Source organism: Leptonychotes weddellii, chromosome 11 (assembly GCF_054177405.1).
Source record: "Leptonychotes weddellii isolate Sample4059 chromosome 11, ASM5417740v2, whole genome shotgun sequence".
NCBI lineage: Eukaryota > Metazoa > Chordata > Mammalia > Carnivora > Phocidae > Leptonychotes > Leptonychotes weddellii.
The window spans coordinates 41,910,491-41,930,421 of record NC_138379.1 but is presented as its reverse complement, the minus strand read 5'-3'; the positions used below and the strand labels follow the sequence as shown (position 1 = coordinate 41,930,421).

The window sequence follows — 19,931 nt, the reverse complement described above, 5'->3', positions numbered from 1 at the left end:
TACCTGATATAATACTTCTATAATGTAATATAATATAAAATATATTTTTAACTATGAATCACGATAAAAAAAGTTTGTAAGTTGTTGGCCCAGACCTAGAGCAGATGTCTTCTATCTTCTTGCCTTAGGCCTGTGAGAAGCAACCTGGTTTAAGGTAATTTAAATGCAAATGTAGACTTTTCTCCCAGTTCAGTGGAGTATTAGGCAACTATAACTAATAACCACCACAACAATCATGGAACTAACATTGACTGAGTTCCTGTTATGAACCAGTTAATAAGTTAAGTGCTTTACATTTATTATTTCATTTATTCCTCATAACTAGTTTAAAGTTAGATACTATTTATTATCTGTGCTTTATAGATGAGGACACCAAGCATTAAGAGGTTTCCTAAATTGCTTAATGATCACACATTAAGTGGTAGCACTGTGGTCTGAATCAAACTCTTAGTGTCTTGTCATGTAAGCAACCATGTGGCCCTGGAACCGTCCAGCAGGGTTTGGCTAAGCGGATTGCTTCAGGGAAGAAGTGGTGCAGCCCACCCCACCAATGGGGATGCACTGCTGTTTAAAACATGAGTGTTTCCTAAGTACGGGTATTGTTCCCTCCATTCTGTTCAGGCCAAAGGAGAAGAGGAAAGAGATGCTTGGGTTGGATGTGGGGATGGGACTGAATTTATCAAGGTGGCCTTATGCCTAGCACAGTGCATGAGGTACACGCTATATTCAGTTACTGCTGCACTAAAACGGACTGAACCAATCCCACTACCAGTTATCCTAGTTGCTAAGTGATCTTGGCCAAGTCATTTCATTTCTCAGAGCCTCTTAAAATATGTATCCTAGAGAGATTATTATAAGGATAAACTATCACATGTAGAGAAACTTAAAGGGCCATGGAAATATAAAGGATGAAAAATTAAAAGGCTGCCTCCATGTGGCTACTTCTCAAATACACTGAACTATTATATTTTTGTATTTAAGAGGCAGAACCGATTTTCTTTTTTAAAATTAATTAATCAATTTAAAGTGGGCTCCACACCAGGCAGGGCTTGAACTGACAACCCTGAGACCGAGACCTGAGCTGAAATCAAGAGTTGGACACTTAACTGACTGAGCCACCCAGATGTCCCTTTCATGACATTTTTCTAGTCAACAAAATAATTTATCCAACTTATAAAGTATATGTGCTTTCTGCATAGGGCTCAAAAGTGATTTTAATTTTAAATGAAAAGCAATGTGCTTTATTCACATCTTCACTTTTTCTTAACTAGTTCTTGTGTAAAAGAGGTTGCTTCCCCTGCCTTAGGAACTCATCAACAGGCACACAGAATGCAAAGTGATTGCTCTGACTGAAAAAAGGGTGATGGAGAAGGTGGGGGTTAATCTAAACTCTGGCTCATCGTGAGTGAGAAAGGCACATAGTGAAAATAACCTAAGAAGAAAACCAGGACCCAAGATTATGACAATGAAAGGAATGAAAAGACAGCAAAAATACAGAGAAGAGGAAAAAAGGAGAAGGTTAAGAGGAAGATTTAGAGATAGGAGGCTCTTCCCACACAGGACAGATGAGGAACTTCTGGAGAAGTGCGCCTAGCTATCTGGAAAAATGAAGAGACTCTCATTGAGGGGAGGTACAAGGAAATGAACTATTTACAGGGTGTGCACGTGTCTATACCTCGTCTTGCCCTGGCCCGTCTGAGTGTGTGTCTGCCTGTCATGGTCATGTTAATAAGGAATCTTCTAAGACTTCCCAAACTTGCTTGCCCCAGTCCATTCCTGCTACTCTATGTGAAGAGGAATGATACTGTTGGAAGAGACAAAGGAAGCAGCTCTAGGGATCAGAGAAGAAGTTGAAGGAGCCAGGAAAGAGCAGTATCTCATCTTCCAGTTAACCACTGGGACGCTGGAAGATTTGGGAGGCTTTGGGAGAAAAGAATTAAGAGATGGAATAAAAAGATAAGATTTATGTTTCTGGATCCTAGTTTAAGATACCAGGATGATGGGCAAAAAACCGTCATAAGGAAACACACCAAGTTCACAGTAATTTTCAGAAGAAAATATTTGGGAAGGGTGTCAGAAAAAATTATTATGGTCTCATTATGCATAGAATGGGTCAGAAACAAATTAAATAGGAGATTTTGACCCTAAGAGGTAAACATAGCCTTTTAGATACCTTTGAGAATAGCAAAGAATGAAGTCATGACTAGAATGTAACCACAAATGGGGATCTCTTTGCATAAAAAAGGCTGAGTCTGAGGCCAATATTAAAAAAGAGAAGAAAATGTAGGTGAAACATTTTGGTGAATATCCATGAGCCTTAGGTACTAAGATAGAAGAGATAATTTTGTACCTGAAATTTATCTTACAAGTCATCTGGCCAAATGGAGGAATAAATAATGTGTTCTTGATGAAGTTTACAAAGGCAAAACTCAAGAGCAGAGCGTGGAAAAACTGTTGACATGCCTTGCTGACAATATAAACTTTCAGATGGTAAACAAAACAATAAGGGGAACTGCAACTTTGAGCCAAATTCTGATCTGAGCTCTTGACAACGGGAATAGTAGGCAGGAACCTTAGGAGACAGTCACTGCAGTATTTTTTTGGGTCAAATTCACCAAGAAATGATAAGAATGAGGTATGTATCTTAAACTTTAAAACAATGGTATTTTAAAAATTCAGAGGAAAGCTTTTTATGACTGTTATGGGTTAAACTATATGCCTCTGCTCCAACTCATATGTTGAAGTCCTAACCCCCAGTACCTCAGAATGTTATCTTACTTGGAAATAGGGTTATTGCAGATGTAATTAGTTAAGATGAGGTCATACTGGAGGGGGATGGACCCCTAATTTTATATGACTGGTGTCCTTATAAAAAGGGAAAATTTGGAGACGGACACCTAGGGAGAACATCATATAATGATGAAGGCAGGTATCTGGGTGATACTTCTACAAGCTGAAGGAATGCCAAAGATGGCTAGCAAGCCACCAGAAGCTAGGGGAGAGGCATGAAACAGATTCTGCCTCATGGCCCTCAGAAGGAACCAATCCTGATAACATCTTGATTTTGAACTTCTAGTCTCCAGAGAATTATGAGACAATCATTGTTTAAGACAACCAGTTTGTGGCACTTTGTTATAGTAGCCCTAGCAAACTAAGACAATGACCTTCAGGCCTGAAATCTTAATTCAGAAGATGAGTGAAGAAGGTTGAAAGCTATTATCCTGCAATTGCAGAACATTCTGATGGGTAGAAAAAAAGTATCTAAAGAACCAATATGACTGCCAGGAGATGTGCGTAGTAATCTTGGTCTTCAAAGGGGAAAAAGTGAATTTTGTGAAATAGAGCCTTCCTTTATGTTGATTCTGAACCAAATTCTAGGATGGATTACTAATGGATAATTTATGATTACTTAGGAAAAGGCACTAATTCCTATAATGAGTCATGGTAAACTAACGATATAATCTTTTGTGATATAGTTAACAGTTGGAAAGAGTGGAAAATATCAAATTAAAAAGATTGGCAGAGATTTAGAAATATGGGCCAGGTGGGTTTTAGTAGGACTTTTAACTAGTATATATTAACAGACAATCTCTTTCTTCAGGGAGGCTTCTAAATTTTTTTTTTTTTAAAGATTTTATTTGACAGAGAGAGACACAGAGAGAAAGGGAACACAAGCAGGGGGAGTGGGGGAGGGAGAAGCAGATTCCCCGCTGAGCAGGGAGCCCGATGCGGGCTCGATCCCAGGACACTGGGATCATGACCTGAGCCGAAGGCAGACGCTTAGCGACTGAGCCACCCAGGTGCCCCAGGCTTCTAAATTATTTTGATGAAGACTTCTGCCCTTAGGTCTGGCTTGTTCAATATTTTTTAAACAACAAGTTACATTACAGCAGAGGTCATACTGATGCATGACAAGAGGCTAATACATAGGTAGACAGAATCAGGATCCAAAGTCTAAAACAAGAGTCCATATAAAAAAAGATGGAATTTTGTAGGTACAGTACATAGTATATTTAGGTTCAAAAATCAACCCTCAAGGCTAGTATTATATATTGTTAAGAGCAATAGCACATGGGAAGAGATTTCAAGTGATATTAATGTCAGTATGGGTCAACCTAGTGATGGGGCCATCCTCATATCTAATGTAATCTGAGGCTGCATGAGTTCAAATCTATGGAGAGCTCACTGAGTGACAAAGATGGTAAATAGAAGGCAGCCATTCAAATTGGGGAATTTGGAGTTAATTAAAGTTCTCAGAGCGAAAAGATGATACCAGCTTTTAAATCCTAAGGGCTGTAGTATGGAGATTAAGATTTAGAATTTTCTAACTCTAGAGGGCAGAGCTAGGGCCAATATGTAAAAGTCACATAGTGGCAGATTTTTAGATCAATATGAGAAAGAATTTTCTAACAAATATAGAGTTGCTTACAAATGCAAGGGACTACTTTTAGGAAGAAATGAGTTTCCCATTACTGATGATGTTCAAGTAACTTGGATCATTCACTTGGTATGTTTTCAAGAGGATTCAGCATTGCATGTGAGTGAGAGGAAAAGCCCAAGATTCTATGAATCCAGTGTGAAGTAGGAGATTTTACAATCAAGATAGCTGCTTTGGAATTTCCTCTGAAAAGTAAAAGAATCTCACATAATCTCCAGAGACCAAAGTGGACCACCTCTGGAGCTAAAAGAGCAAATACAAGCCTTTCTCTACTTCCTTATGCCAGCAGTGAAAGCCCAGAGGAAAAAAAGAGTAACCTGAATATCATTCTCTTTTGTTCCCTAACCTAGTATTTCAGAGAATAGGAGTAAAAATTACAGGCACTGGGGAGGCACAATTCTTTGGGTCTCAGATTATTCTTCTCTAGCTGCTTATGTTCTGTGATCAGCTTTGCTACCCTGCAAACCTGAAGCATTGTAGGCTATTCGCAGGGCTGACCATTCAGACATGTTCCCCTTACCTCCCACGGCTTCCAAACTCATCAATATCTAAGATTTCAGCAATTATTATGCCTCTTGTTCCAGAAGGCTAAACTCATCTGTCATGACACCAGTAACAAATTAGATAATTTATTTAGAAAGGGTAATTAAGAACAATTTGAACCATAATTAGTTGATTTAAAACATCACTATCTAGAGTAAAGTTTTCTGATTTTAAGGTCGTATCAGTGCTCAGTTATAAAATCAATCTTACTAACCTCCTCGAGCAAAGCTATTGGATGGGTTTACATCCAAATGTCCTGGCACTACCTGCTTAAGCACAGTGGACATTCTTGAAGTCCTCCTTTCAGTCCCTGAAAGTCAGTCAAAAAGAAGAACAAAAACCACGTCGTTCAGGTTAACATTACTCAAATGACAAAAAGTTATCTTCATGTGTAGCATGTCTAATTGCTGCCAAACATTGTACTTTTTAAGTACCCACAGCTTTAATAGAGATAACAAGGCACTGTTACTATTTCCTCAGAGATACACACATTTGCAAGATTATAGAGAGTTAGGTTTGGCAAGTGCAATCAGAGAATTTAATGATAAATGAAGCAAGGCATGCATGGTGTTACTTTACAAGAAAAGCCACTTTCTGCTTATGTTGAGCTAATTCAAATAGCTGATTAAGCCAAGGAGACCAACTTTTCAAGTCACATGCTCCTGTGTCTAACACATTAGGGTTACCTCTACATGAACCCTTTGGGGTTCCATCACATGATAACTGAAACAGAATATTAGTACAAGTCTTAATGGCTTCATCCAAATCTAGTGAAAACAAACTGTACTACAAATCATAAAAGGCTGCAGAAATTTCAGGAATTTCAAACTTACACACAATGATTTACTACATATGCATTTAAATAATCAGGGGTTCACCTTATACATTCAACTTTGTAATAATATGTTAAAGTCCATGTAAAAACAATTCTAGGAAAAAAGATGACTTGATGTTCCCCACTCCTATTATTCTTTTAAAAAGGAAATAATTGAATCCCCACATTTGGTTACTGTTACTAGACATTAGCAGTGGTATGCTGATTTTTAAGTAAAAGGAGCTAAAGTTATAGCCCCACAGGGTAAAGCTTTAAGGGGTCACACAGAAGGAACAGTATAAATAACTAAAGAGACTAACGCTGGGTTAGAATGAATCTGACCTTTCATAGTTGTCAAGAAGGAAGTATTATCAGATCTTACCTGGAGACAGGGCAAGTGCTGGCCTGACCGTAAGGGCGTTATTGCCACTGAGTTTCTGATGGACAGAAACTGCATTCAGTAAGGCTTGCAGGTATTTTTCTTGTTCTATGCTACTGGAAGATTCTAAAGAGGAGGTAGGAGCTATAAAAGAAAAAGTGAATAAAACAAACTGTCTCTATGTTAATAAAAGAGCTATCTACCTAAGTATCTTATTCTTTCTGTATATAATCTTCAAGTTACCACACCCAAATATAGAAACCAGACCCACTTTGAGCTGTAAACTATTAGATGGCTATCCTCCTTTAATACTGGTTTCACCACACCTACTTCTTGGTTGCCTCATCATCCTCCCAGAAAGAGCCCAGGTCTGGAAAACCAGCACAGGGCTGTCCTTCCAAGCACAGGAGTAGCTTCTCATTATACAAGCAACTCAAAATGAAGAGTCACAAAAGGCAACATCTTCTTGATGATTTCCCCCAATTATCCTGTCCATGCTACCGTCTGGAAGCAGAGGATGGAGTGGGTTCCCTTGGCATCCCAGAGTGGGCAGAGGTGAGAATTCCCCATACTAGTAGCTTTCTTCTAATTCTGCCACACAGGTCTAACAGGGCACATGAACTTGTAGGGGTTTGTTGCAGGAAGAGGGGAGGAAGATGGGGAGAAGGTAGCAACAGCTACTGCCAGATTCCCTGGTCCTTCTAAGAGAGGGGCAGAGGGTATGCACAGAGGGAAACAAATGTGAATGCAATTCTAGGTTGGAGGTAGTCTGAGTCTGGTTTGTGTGGAGCAAAGAATCACTGAAACTGGCCCAGGCACCTTAAAGAGGCATCATTCTGGACTCATTAGAAGGACAACAGGTATTAACAAATTTTCTTACATCTTGAATAAAAAAATAATTAGCAAAATTATATTTTACAAACTTTAAGAGGCCATTATTGTATTTTATAAACTCTAAGATGTCATTAATTATAAGATGTACCATTATCTTATGTACTAAGAATTAAAAATTCTTCCATTTAAACTATGACAATTCTTTCTGATCACATAAATGTTAAGATGTATCCCAATTTCAAAGATATTAAAATGTAAGCATATGTGCGAGCTCAAAAATATGAAATATTTTTATATTAAAAATATCAGAAACCAGTGGAATAAAATAATTTCAATTTTTCCAATGAAAAGCTCAGTGATATATTTATCAGGGCTCTGAAATGATTCCCCCACTTTACGTAACTTATATGCTGTGTTCTATTGTATCTACTGTGTGGCTTGGGAGGATTTCCCAGTGTCCAAATAGTTCAAAGCCAATTGTGTTTAATTATACCAATGTTGAGACTCCAAGACAGGTGGGATAATGCTGCTGCTGCTGCTGCTGCTGCTATGTTGTGTGTGTGCTGCCCTCAGTCAAGTGAACGGTCAAGGACATACTGGCCAACTTTTAACTTTCAGGAGGAAAATGAATGAGAACAAAAAGGAGATATCAAAAGCACATGGTTTTACCTGCTGACCCACAGAACTTGACTGACCTCATTTCCAAAGAGTTAAGAACACAGCCAAACCTAAACTGGATCTGATATCTTGGTCATCTATTGTTTAATTTTATTGAGCATCTACTATAAACTAGAAGTTATGGGAAAGGTCAGCAAAATATAGCTCCTGACTAACGTCAAGACCCCAAACATAGTGCTTAAAAATATCCTCAGAAAAAAGGACAGCAGTACTATCTGCTTTCTTAAGTTGGCTTCCCTCTAGCTTCCTAAAATATCCTTTGCTTGAGAGCTTCTTTAAAAAAGGCAGCATTTTGGTCATTAGTTTGCTGACTTGTTTGTGTGTGTGCATGTGACTTGTAGGAATGAGATAAAATATCTCATATTACATGGGACAGAGAATCCCTACTTGCCTCTGAAGCTGTTAAATACATTTGGATGCTTCCCAGAAGGAAAGAGAAAGATTAGCATAATCTAGTTTCCATCTGTGGATACTTTGGTTTGCTGAAATGAAAATAGCCTAGAACCAAAGACTTTATTATGATAATTTCTATTAAAATCCAAATATAGACAGACATATTAAGCAAGATGTCAAATTCAAGGTGTAACCCCCACATTGTCAAGTAGTACATGTTTTATATTGCACAGTGGAAAGCCTGCGTGTGAGAGAAGGCTCAATATAAGGGCACAATTGGCATTCCCAGATATTACTTCCTTTATTTTTAGGAATTCTCTGAAGTGAAATGATCATAACTGTGCTGCAGAGAGATGCTTACCTGCCTGAGGGGAGTTCTGAGATTTGAAAAGACCAACTACTCCCTTCCCATGGAATCCTCCAGATCGGAGAAGCAGGGTACTGCTTCTTGAGTTCTTCCAACATACAACAGGCAGGCGATTGTGTCGATAGCAGCGGGCAACTCTTGGTAAACTACTGTCTTGTACAGCTTGAGGTACAACTAAAAGGCCAGGATAGCTTCAGGGACATGGAAAGGAGAAAGAGAATGATTGGGATTGCAGGGGGTGGGGTGGAGAACAGGAAAGAAATGGGGGGAGAGGAAGGGAGAGAGAGAGAGAGAGAATATGAGAACATGAATATCATCATATCCCATAATTTTCTAAGGCTCAGAAACATACTGGTTGAAGGTTAAGATACTTTTTTTAAACATGGAACTTAGTTTCAACTCAGTTCTCCAGGGGTTGAGAAGAAACAGCCGAGATGTGAAAACAGCTAAATAAATCCATTAATCTGTAGTCTTTTTTGAAATAAGCCCCCTTTAGTGATACTGCAGACTTCTGCGGAATAACCTAAACTTAGAAAATAAAAATGCGATATAGAATTACTAAAAAGGCCTCTGTTAAACTGATGATTCCCTTTGCGTTACACACTACTTTTTGTCAACTTGAAATAAAGATTGTAAGATTACTGGATTAAAACAACTTTATGAGGATGACAAGCCAAATTATCAACTCAATAGTCTGCTGAAATGACAAGTGAGCATAGAGTACACTAGTATTAGCCTGCATGAGATGGTGAAAGAACTAAAAATCAAAACCAAATGATTTTTGGTATGAGAACAGTATGTTCAAATGTCAAAATAAGTTTAAATATTAACACTACATGTTGATAATTTTTTTAAAGAAGTTAGCTCATGAAGTTACAGGATATGACGCTGGGAAAATACAAAACAGACAGGAGTACTTTGTTTTTATAGATTAGGAAACACAAGAAGATAGGCAGGTTTCAGAGTCATTTCCTTTAGTTTATTCAGAAATACTATTCCAAAGAGATTTCATATTAGAAACCTCCCAACCTCTAATTCCATATATTTGCGTGCGAGTATGTTTGCTCTTCTTCCTCTTTTTTTTTTTTTTTTTTTAAATATAGGCTCCACACCTGGCTTGGAGACCAATGTGGAGCTTGAACTCACAACCCTGAGATCAAGACCTGAGCTGAGATCAAGAGTTGGATGCTCTACCAACTGAGCCACCCAGGCACCCCAAGATAACTGTACTCTTAATCCCTATCACCTATTTCATCCATCCCTCCATCTACCTCCCTCTGGTAACAATCTGTCTGTTCTTTATAGTTAAGAGTCTGTTTTTTGGTTTGTCTCTCTCTTTTTTTCTTTGTTCATTTGTTTTGTTTCTTAAATTCCACATATGAGTGAAATCATATGGTATTGCTCTTTCTCTGACTGACTTATTTTGCTTAGCATTATACTCTCTAGATCCATCCATGTTATATTCTAGACCTATCTATGCTGTTGCAAGTGGCAAGATTTTATTCCTTTTTATGGCTGAGTAATAACACACACACACACACACATATACACACACACACCACATCTCCTTTATCCATTCATCAATTGGGCTGCTTTCATAATTTTGTTATTATAAATAATGCTGCTATAAACATAGGGATGCATATATTCTTTTGAATTAGTATTTTTGTATTCTTTGGGTAAATACCCAGTAGTATGATTAGATCATAGGGTAGCTCTACTTTTAATGTTTTGAGGAACCTCCATACTGTTTTCCAGAGTGGCTGCACCAGTTTGCATTCCCACCAACAGTGCACAAGGGTTCCTTTTTCTCCACATCCTCGCCAATATCGGTTTCTTGTGTTTTTGACTTTAGTCATGCTGACAGGTATGAGGTGATATCTCCCTGTGGTTTTGATTTGCATTTCCCTGATGATGAGTGATGTTGAGCACCTTTTCATGTGTTGGGTGGGCAGGTATTTGTAAATTTAAACTGTCATTTAAAATAAGATATCTATAGCTCTTCAGGATCAGAGGGGTTGAAACTAACAGTAACATTAAGACAACTTTCTAAAATATGTACAAGGCTTACAAAATACAAAGTAGTTTCATAGCATTATTCTATTCAATCAAACTGGGAATTTATGAATGCAAAGGCAACAACTTACCTGGAGATGAAAGTGCTTAAACTTGTGGATGGCGGAAATGTAGTTTTAATAAATATAAATATAGAGCATGGAATAGAACTTAACTGATAGAGGAAACAGTGAGAGATGACAAGAATAGAAGAAAACATGTTCATTTCCATTCTCTAATATCCCTTGAAAATATTCTAATTAGACAGCATAAGAAAACCCTGTCTACACTTGGGTCAACAAATACAGTGTGGGCCCAAACAGGCTCCGCCCATTCATTTATTTACCATCTACGGCTGCTTTTGTGGCAGAGCAGCTGCAATGAGACCGTATGGTCTGCAAAAGTGAAAATGCGTACTATCAGGTCCTTTAAAGAGAAAGTTTGTAGACCCCTGGCCTACAGCAGACCATTTCTCCTATCTACCTGGGAAAATCCTGTGTTTATTTCAAGTTATCTTCAGTCATGGTAGAAAAGATGCAAATGGGAAGAGAAAGACAAGTAAAAAAAATCCTAAAGAAGACAAAAACTTACCTTTCACCTTTTGCTCTAATCTAGGCACTATTCATTGATATAATTATACTTCTGAGAATGCCAAGAAGATGCTTGCTCATGCTGCTAAAAAACGTCCCTTAAACACACATATCCCTGGAGATCTTGCTCTTAATTTTCTGATATTTTTCTCCCTTTGGGTTATGATGACAAATAGCCCATTCAAGACAAAATAGAAGAAAGGAAAGGTGTCTTTTTGGAGCCCACTAACGGACTTACCTCCGGCACAGTGAATACATCCTGTTGGAGGCAGTGATTCGAAAATACTCTGGTTTTGAGCGAGAAGAGCTGCCACTTATGGTTCCCAGACCTAAACGCTGATAGTCTCTGAAACAAGCTTTTTCCACTAACTGTTCCATTGTAGACTTCTCTGAGGCCTTCAGAGTGGTACTTGTGGGGAGTTCACTATCATCTGAAACTGTGAAGGCAGAAACAGATTTTGAAAAAATGATATGGCTCAAAGTAGAGGATTAGAAGCTTCCTTTTGAAGAGGATTCTTAAACCAAGAGTGGTTTATATTAGGGCTACAGGCACGATGTATATATTAAATCCTGTTAATTCCTTGAAGAATCATTATGTTCAAACATAAATTAAAACCATAATGGATAGTCAGGAAATAAAACATCAGGGGCTCAAAATGCCAGGGAAGGGGTGTGCCTGGCTGGCTCAGCTGGAAAAGGATGCGACTCTTGATCTTGGGGTTGTGAGTTTGAGTTCCACATTGGGTGTAGAGATTACTTAAATAAATAAATAAATAAACTTTGAAAATGCCAGGGAAACTAACTCAAATTTTCTAAAAATAATGGAATTTTGGATTCATTAGCCATATTTTTCTGTTTCAATCAGGCTTGCTTATTAATGCCAAAGTATAGTGATTTCTATTTAGGACTATAAAATAAACATTCAAATTTCGTCAGAGGCTAACTCATCAGTAAAATTTATCTTTAATACGATCACTATACAAACTTCATCATCCAGGTTTCAGTTAACTTTTCAGAACATAAACTTTTTTTAGAAATTTCTAGGTTAGGCAGAAGTTCACTCGTGGGAAAAGACTTTTCTTAGAGAGGTATCAAGAGGTTATACTTTTTTTGTGGAAAATATTTTTGTCAGAGGATGTGGTATACATGGGAAACTCCCTCATAATTTTGCAATCACAGGTTACAGAATCACTTAAGATTTTAGATGTGGAAGGATTTATCCAATAATCAAGCATTTAGGGAGGATTTAAGAAAAACCCCTAACATTCCTAATTGTACTGCATGTTCTAACTAAAAAAAAAAAAAAGAAAAAAAATCCATGTTAAAAACTGTCCTAATTTACTTTATTTACTTCTACAGTGAGAGAAATCAAATTAAGGTTTCAGAATTTTTGGATATGTACTCAAAGTTCTAATGTCAAAGGGAATGATATGGCTCTTTTCCATTTAAAGAAAAAAAATACATAATAAAATAAAATAAAATTTAAAAAAAGAAAAAGAAAAAAAAAGGGAGCGCCTGGGTGGCTCAGTTGTTAAGCATCTGCTTTCGGCTCAGGTCATGATCCCAGGGTCCTGGGGGCTCCCTGCTCAGTGGGAGGCCTGCTTCTCCCTCTCCCACTCCCCCTGCTTGTGTTCCTTCCCTCGCTTTGTCCCTCTCTGTCAGATAAATAAATAAAAAAATCTTAAAAAGAAAAAAAAAGAAAGAAAAAAACCCGTAACAGCTTATCCCTTCAAATACAAGACTTTGTGTTTTAGTTTGTGAACTTCACAATGCAAATATACCATCAAGTACCAGTTTTCTGCTGGCTTTTTATTTTCAGAGGAGCAAAGAGCATTATATAATTTGGTCTTTTGGTAGAATAAATATAATAAAATAACAGTTTTTCTTCTGTGTAATCATAAGAACTTCAAATTAGAAGAGTCAAATACCAATGGGTAATGTCTTTATGGCTTTCCATGTGACTCTAAGGAGGCCAGGGTTCCCACAAATGGTCATTCCAGTAATGCAATGGTGGGTCTTTTCATTGCTCTCAGAGTATGTAGGTATACCTACTGAAATGGAGACCTTTAGCCAGTGATGTCTCTAAATATGAGGTTTCTTTCTTCAAAACGTCCTTAATAGTAGTAGTAGTAGAAGTAGTAATGGTATAGTCACTAGTGATTGACTAAGATCCTGAAAAGAAAAAGGGTGCAAAGGTATCCTGCCTCCTATTAGATCAGATTCGCCCTAGTGTTAATTCCATAAACATACTCCATAGTGGGTTAAGGAACAGAAAACAGTCGATAAGCCATTTTGTGACTGGTTTCCTGCCTCTATTTTCCCAACCGAGAGGTATCTCAGCTTCTCAGATTCTGTCCTTTTGAATATTTACTAGGCACTTTTTTTCTTACCATCTAAGAACGCTTTCATCTTTGGTCCCTCATTTTGATTCAGAGTACCCACAATGTTCTTACCCCAAACCCAAATCTTTAATTTTGAATACCCAATGTCCTTGTTTCCTTATATTTATTGCATAACAATAAGGTACAGGGGATTACTTTGTACCTAAATTTCCCATGCATTGGGGTTTCTTTCTTTCTCCCTTTGATGAGACCCATGTGACAATGGCCAACCAGCTCTGTGGATTTAGTAAAAGAGAAGTATAATTTAGCAAAATCTTATCTGAACAATGGAATATTGGGAAAATAAATATTCTTTTTTTTCCAATTCTGAGACGCTGGTAAGTGCCTCCAATCTTCTCATGAGGTTTAGGTTCTTGTGAGTCTAAGTTTAAGGGCAACTACATCTGAGTGTCTTATTCTTATTCATATAAGAAGAAAGAATAAAACCAATTCATGAAGGAAAAAGGAGTTCTCACATACCTGATATATCATCTTCTTCATTCCATCCGGGACGATTCACTCGCTCTTCCACAATTGTCCCTGTCCTCCTCTTCAATAAATACTGCCGCCCAATTGTCATTTTCCCTGCCCTTTTGGCACCTTTCACAATTGTTTTTGAGAAGGTGCTACAAGTCATAAAACCAAAGAGACCATCAATTTAATATGAGGACAACATTTACATTTTTTGATACCTACACAGCTCAACTTGTTTCCTTTCCACATCCACAGCTACTAGGATTGTCCGGACCCCAGTAAGCCTCCCCTTCTTTAGATCATTTTGTATATGGCAGTAGACTAATTTTCTATAAAACACTGTTGTCATCAGGACAGTTGTAGGCAAAAAGTGCAAGAACCTAGAGTGGCACATAAGCTACTTACTCCAAATTTAAACTCAGTTTGGCTTTTTGGTCAAACATGCCCCTTAAGGCACTCTGGTTATCCACGCCACTGCCTCTACCAGCCCCCACAAGCCACGCTGGTAGAAGTTCTCCTGCATGGGAGCCCGTTTGCTCCCCTCTCTACTAATTCAAACTCTTTCTACTAATTTGTAGGCTTTTCTTTGAGATCATATGACAATTATAGTTAGTACCAGGTTTAAGTGTGTATGTGTGGTGTCCTGCCTTCTGACACCATAAACCTTTACATACTCGACAATTCTAAGGTGTTTTAAATCTTAAAACTGCTATATCTCCCTGGGCGCCTGGGTGGCTCAGTCGTTAAGCGTCTGCCTTCGGCTCAGGTCATGATCCCAGGGTCCTGGGATCGAGCCCCGCATCGGGCTCCCTGCTCCGCGGGAAGCCTGTTTCTCCCTCTCCCTCTCCCTCTGCTTGTGATCCTGCTCTCACTGTGTCTCTCTCTGTCAAATAAATAAATAAAATCTTTAAAAAAAAAACAAAACTGCTATATCTCCCTTGCAACTGGATAGATTAAGCTTGACACAAAGAGGTTGATTTTATATGTGTGTGTATGTATGTATTTCCTTCCATAGTCCACAGATTCTAAACATAAAACACCATACAAAGCTTTGTATCTTCCATAGAGGGTCGGAATAATAGATGTCACAGGTTCCTCTGTGACTCCACAGTGCTAAGACAAGATGCTTCACTCACTACTGTAAATACCTAGGAAGCTGCTCATGTTTCAGTGTATCATTTCTGGATCTGCATGGTCCCCTTCACTTACCCGGTAACAGTGGTACAGGGGGTCAGCTATGCAATTTAGTAATGACACACTGTCTGGAACCTCAACTCTTCTATAATCTCCAGCCTACCCCACTTTTAGGCAAAGAAAAGAGCTTTTCTCCAAAGTCTGCAGAATACTCCCTAATATGTAATTTGTACCGGCAGATGACCAAATTCTAAGCAATGAATGAACTGAACTTTTGGCCCCTATATTTTATCACCAATTGAAGATAAATTTTAAGCAATTGTTATTTTGTAATAACTGAAATGTAAAAGTTTCAACATAAATTACTAAAAATTTTCATCAGAAAATAAGGGGTCCCACAAAGAAATATGACAACTAAATGCAATGCCTGATCCTGGAATGGATCCTGTACTAGGCAGAAAAAAAAAAGTAGCTATAAAGGATCATCAGCAATTTGAATAAGGACTCTGGGTTAGATAGAAGTTTTATACCAATTCAATTTCCTGGTTATATACCATGGTTTGTTCTTAGAAAATACATATTGATATATTTAAGGATAAAGGGGTGTTACGTGTATAACTCAAACAGTTTAGGAAAAAATATATATGAGAGAGAATGATAAAGAAATGGAGCAAAACATAAACAATTGGTGAATCTGGGTAAATGGTATACAGGAATTCTTTGTGTTATGTGGTAACTTTTCTGTATATTTGAAACTGTACCAAAACAAAAAGTTATAAAAAAGAAAAAAATAAAGGCTACCATCTGTAGATCAAAGCAAAACTGTCTGGATATCAAAGAAAACTGAAGGGCCTGCTCAAAGGCAGTTAGAAAGGAATCAATATGGGTAAAAGGGGGAACAGAATTTCACATTCTAAAAATATATCATGAGCAATGGACATATTGGTCAAAACCTCTTGTAGCATTTAGTTTTTGGAACTTGTTCCATACATCAGTGCTACCGTTCCATAACTTTCTGAGCTAGGTTCAATGGGCTTGACAGAATGGCAGACAAAAAGAGCTGTCACGTACACACTGACACAAAGGATAGGTCATTTCCCCTGCCGGGGAGCTATGAAAAGGCTGAAATGAAGAAACTTGACTGTCTTCTTACCGGAAGGAGGTGTTCTTTTCCTTCTGTTTCGGTAAAATTATTTGTGGGGTAGTTTGTCCAGCAGCAAAAGCAAAGGTGGTGAAAATGGACTGAGGATAACGGAACTTCATTAGCTGTTTCTTAAAGATCTCTACTACTTCTGGACTCACTTCTTCATCAAACGCTACTTTAATCAACTAGAAATAAAAAGAGAGAAAATACATCAGAAGGATTAATTAAGGATTTCCAGATAACTTCCCCCAAGTTACTGAAATAACAGAAAATAATACTAAATGGCAGAAGTCCAGAGGTTGAGGGGACCTTGGATATAACGTAATATAATTTTTTATTTAAAGAAAAAGGAGTCAGAAAGGTTTACTTGTCATAGATGGTTCACCGGCAAGGAAAATCATCTATCTTGAAGTTGGGTTTCTTTAAGACTACCTTTTCTATGATGGGATAGAGATATTAACTTATAGTGGCTGAAGTAGGAAACATGTCCTTCTTTTTTCTCAACTGTTGGTTAGAGATGGGGAATTTGGCCTAAGGAAACCTCTTCTTAGATATCATAAATCTAGTATACAGAATCCTAACCAATATAGCCAGGCCATATTCCAGTTTAGAGTCCTTTGGCAGGTGGAACAGTGAAGAAATCCCTAGGAGGCCCCTGCCCCCAGGTGATGGGAGAAGGTCTGGAGCCTAGAGATCAGCAGCCTCACATTTCACACAATGAGCACATGAAGGTCCTAGGGTGGCTTCCTGGATAGAAGGAATGAGGCAAGAACCGGTGCCCTCAAAAATCTGAGAAGTCAGTGGGCGCCTGGGTGGCTCAGTTGGTTAAGCGACTGTCTTCGGCTCAGGTCATGATCCTGGAGTCCCGGGATCGAGTCCCGCATCGGGCTCCCTGCTCGGCAGGGAGCCTGCTTCTCCCTCTGACCCTCCCCCCTCTCATGTGCTCTCTGTCTCTCTCATTCTCTCTGTCTCAAATAAATAAAATCTTTAAAAAAAAAAAAATCTGAGAAGTCAGAGACAAGGCATAAAAATAGGAAGAGCAAAATATCACAGACTGAGGGCGCCTGGGTGGCTCAGATGGTTGGGCGTCTGCCTTTGGCTCAGGTCATGATCCCAGAGTCCTGGGATCGAGTCCCACATCGGGCTCCCGGCTCGGCGGGGAGCCTGATTCTCCCTCTGACCCTCTCCCCTCTCATGCTGTTTCTCTCTTGCTCGCTCTCTAAAAAATGAATAAAATCTTTAAAAAAAAAAAAAAATATCACAGACTGAGAACTGTAAAAAGGAAAAACTAAGAGAAGATCACTCTTCCAGTGTCTGCTTTGTATCAGTAATTCCACAAGTTCTGATACATTCAAAGCCCCCTAGAAAAACCTCTGCTTAATTAAAGGTTATTTAGTTAGTACCAATAGTACTTTAGCCCTGACTGTAATTCTTAGAGTTTTATCTCTTCCACAGGAGGGCCATAGGGCATTTCCTTCTGAAACAGGTACCAAGAGAACTGCTTTCTATCTACAGTCTTTATCAAACACAAAGGTATGACTTGGCAAAGAACAAGAGTCAATAGTGTGTGTCCGAATTTCTAAGATCACTAAATATTGACAGATAATCTGTTGGTACTCAGTTGGCCAAGGGGTTCAGGAAGTGGGGGATTAAATACAGAATGATTCAGGGGTTTACTCAGTTCAAGATTACCCTCTCAGACCCTCTGATCCTCCTCATCCTCTAACTTCTGACCCCATTACCACAGAAAGTGGCCACATCATTTGTACAAAACTTTTAAATAGTAGTAGAGGAATGGCTCCCTTTCTTAATACCTGAAAAGATGCTGATGTAATCTGTAGTCCCTCTTGCTGCAACTGGTTCTGCATCGTAATCTTCTTCTCCTTGGTGATGGAGGCAATAGGAAAACTCCGCACAACTGTCTGCTCACCAACTACAGGAAAGCAGGACACACACTCAGCAACAGCACTTTACTGCTTATTTATAGAGTTTCTGCTTCCCATTTTATCAGTCTCTGCTAATGAAATGTATTAGGAGAGGACAATGCCCAGGAATGCAGTGAGAGAAAATGCCATGATTCTAGAATCACATTCATTGATTTTATTGCATGACAATTCACTCCTGAGACATGATCCTTTCCTGGAGCGAATGAACCATCACAATCTGCCTACCTTCATTTTTTCTATTTCCCCAACCTGCTGTGTGCCACACCAGATCACCTGGCTTAAGGCAATCTTAAAGATTCTTAATCTTAACGGCATCCATGATATTTAATGTAAGTATAAAGCAAAAGAGAAAAGATTTTTTTTTTAAGATTTTATTTATTTATTTCAGAGAGAGAGACACAATGAGAGAGGGAACACAAGCAGGGGGAGTGGGAGAGGGAGAAGCAGGCTTCCTGCTGAGCAGGGAGCCCGATTTGGGGCTCAAACCCAGGACCCTGGGATCATGACCTGAGCCGAAGGCAGACGCTTAACGACTGAGCCACCCAGGCGCCCCGAGAAAAGATTTTTAAAATGTGTTTCCATACGTGGTAAAAGGTGCTGTACCTTGTATTTGTGCCTTCATGGAAGATACAGGACTAAGCTTAGGCTGAAGAGTTTTAGGAATTTAAATACTAAAGCAAATAAGGGAAAATATAATTATTTATCAACTACTAGAGGTTGCGAAGATGCAAGTCTAGAAAATAAGTAGCACATGCAAAGCCTCTCTTGGAGAGTTCAAAGGTCCCCCTGGGAGAGAAGAGTCACATGCCGAATATAACATGTCATTAGGTCCTTGGTTTGAGGGACAGGACTTTAAATATTTCAGAAAGGGAGAAGATTTCTGCATGCTAGATGACTTGAGAATGATTCCTGGAGGAAAGGAGAGGGAAGGTGAGCGTTGAAGAGAACATAGGCTTGGATTTGCAGAGGGAAAGAGGAGGGAATTTCAGGCAGTGGTACAAGTGAAAGAACAGGAGCAGCAATGGGCAAGGCCCCTTGGCTAGTAAGCCGGAGGAGTGAGAACTGAACTAGGTTTATGAGTTCATACGTACATCCACTTATCATCATCAGAATTTCTCATTCCTTGGATCTGTCAACTCCTAACCTGGAAAATTCTGATTATCCTCTTATGTTGAGCTCATATCCAGAGGCTAAACAAAATTAGGATGTATACGGAATTTAAGTCCTAGGATGTATTAAACAACCTACGCTTATATACCACATATAAAATTATCAGATTCCTGTGTGTCATTAAAGGAGATATTTTGAATTAGAAATTTAAAAAGAGAAATAAAATAAAAGAGGCAGTAAGAAGGCTTTCTCTGATAAAAATAAATTCCCTAAAATACAAAATTGACCCAAAAATTGACAGGAAAAAACAAGAGAACAATATAAGCCGTCACACTAAGTATGGTTTTGATTTTTTAAAAAGAAATAAATTGGAACAACTTAAGTGACCAAGTATCTCATATATTTATATCCCCAGAATGTATGTTTGTGGCCACTGAGCTCCCAAGTCACAGTACAAAAGAAATTATAAATACTGGATATTTAGTTTCTTTTAAAATTACATTTGCTTTCAAATACAAATATAATTTACGTATGGTGATATGACAGGAGAGGGCTGAAAAATTCTGCTCCATTTTCACTCTTTTTCAATGAATACAACTATTACTATAGATTCATTTTGTTTATTGAATTTTATGAGCTTTTTGTTATTAT

At 38.4% G+C, this 19,931-nt stretch overlaps 1 protein-coding gene across 3 annotated transcripts in view; it reads right to left on the bottom strand.

Moving 5' to 3' along the window:
• The window catches only part of SBF2 (SET binding factor 2), a 434,906-nt gene that overhangs the window by 37,198 nt on the left and 377,777 nt on the right, over positions 1-19,931 (bottom strand). For 2 of the 3 annotated variants that reach the window (XM_081797377.1, XM_081797378.1), the window contains 7 exons: positions 18,039-18,157; positions 16,234-16,409; positions 13,953-14,098; positions 11,330-11,528; positions 8,441-8,637; positions 6,178-6,318; positions 5,196-5,291 (listed from right to left, as the gene is read on the bottom strand). In XM_081797377.1, the coding sequence (XP_081653503.1) occupies positions 5,196-5,291; positions 6,178-6,318; positions 8,441-8,637; positions 11,330-11,528; positions 13,953-14,098; positions 16,234-16,409; positions 18,039-18,157 (1,074 nt within the window). The remainder of the gene's footprint in view (positions 1-5,195; positions 5,292-6,177; positions 6,319-8,440; positions 8,638-11,329; positions 11,529-13,952; positions 14,099-16,233; positions 16,410-18,038; positions 18,158-19,931) is intronic. The other variant, XM_081797375.1, reaches the window with a different exon arrangement.